We start from the raw sequence: 613 nt of genomic DNA on the forward strand, positions 1-613 counted from the left end.
AAAAGTCTTGTTAAAGCCTCATAATACCCACAGAGAGCAACTTCATATGCTTGAGAGAAGGAGATTAAAGAGAAATGACTCCATACCTCCATGCATGGCATCTATGCGGATCTTTAGCCGGTTCGGACCAGAAAGTAGTTCTTTCAGGGCGTTGAAATCAAAGATGTTTCTCAGCATCGCAGCATAAGCCTCCACCGAATCCACAATTTCCACTGTGACAACAAGCAACATTAAAAGATGGAAGAACTAAACACATTTAGAAATATTATACTCTGAAAAGATTACATTGCTGTATCCTGCAATAGCTATTTTAAAAGCACAATTATTGAGTAGCTCTGATATAACAGGACTGTTAGATGACATCTTATTCAATACTAACAATTTTCCTGAGAGGTAAATGTTTCTAGTCCTATTTTATAGATGAGGAAATTCAAGGTCAAAAGGTTACGGAACTTGCCCATACGGCTGGCATGGGGCACACAGGGGACTTGTGACAGAGGCTGCATACACGCTGCTACTCTGACACACCGCTTCCCCATTCATCTCCATGAGACACGTATTCTAGTGCCACAGAGAAAACATAGTGCCCACTTTCCTTTCCCTTCCTTTTTCC

General features: G+C 41.1%; 1 protein-coding gene across 1 annotated transcript in view; it reads right to left on the reverse strand.

The window, feature by feature from the left end:
* Nucleotides 1–613, reverse strand: part of LOC103591934 (phosphoglucomutase-1) — a 68,457-nt gene that overhangs the window by 28,743 nt on the left and 39,101 nt on the right. The window contains exon 4 of the mRNA XM_008574511.1: nt 87–212. Coding sequence (XP_008572733.1) covers nt 87–212 — 126 coding nt within the window. The remainder of the gene's footprint in view (nt 1–86; nt 213–613) is intronic.

The sequence above is a fragment of the Galeopterus variegatus genome, unplaced genomic scaffold (assembly GCF_000696425.1).
Source record: "Galeopterus variegatus unplaced genomic scaffold, G_variegatus-3.0.2 Scaffold1055, whole genome shotgun sequence".
Classification (NCBI taxonomy): domain Eukaryota; kingdom Metazoa; phylum Chordata; class Mammalia; order Dermoptera; family Cynocephalidae; genus Galeopterus; species Galeopterus variegatus.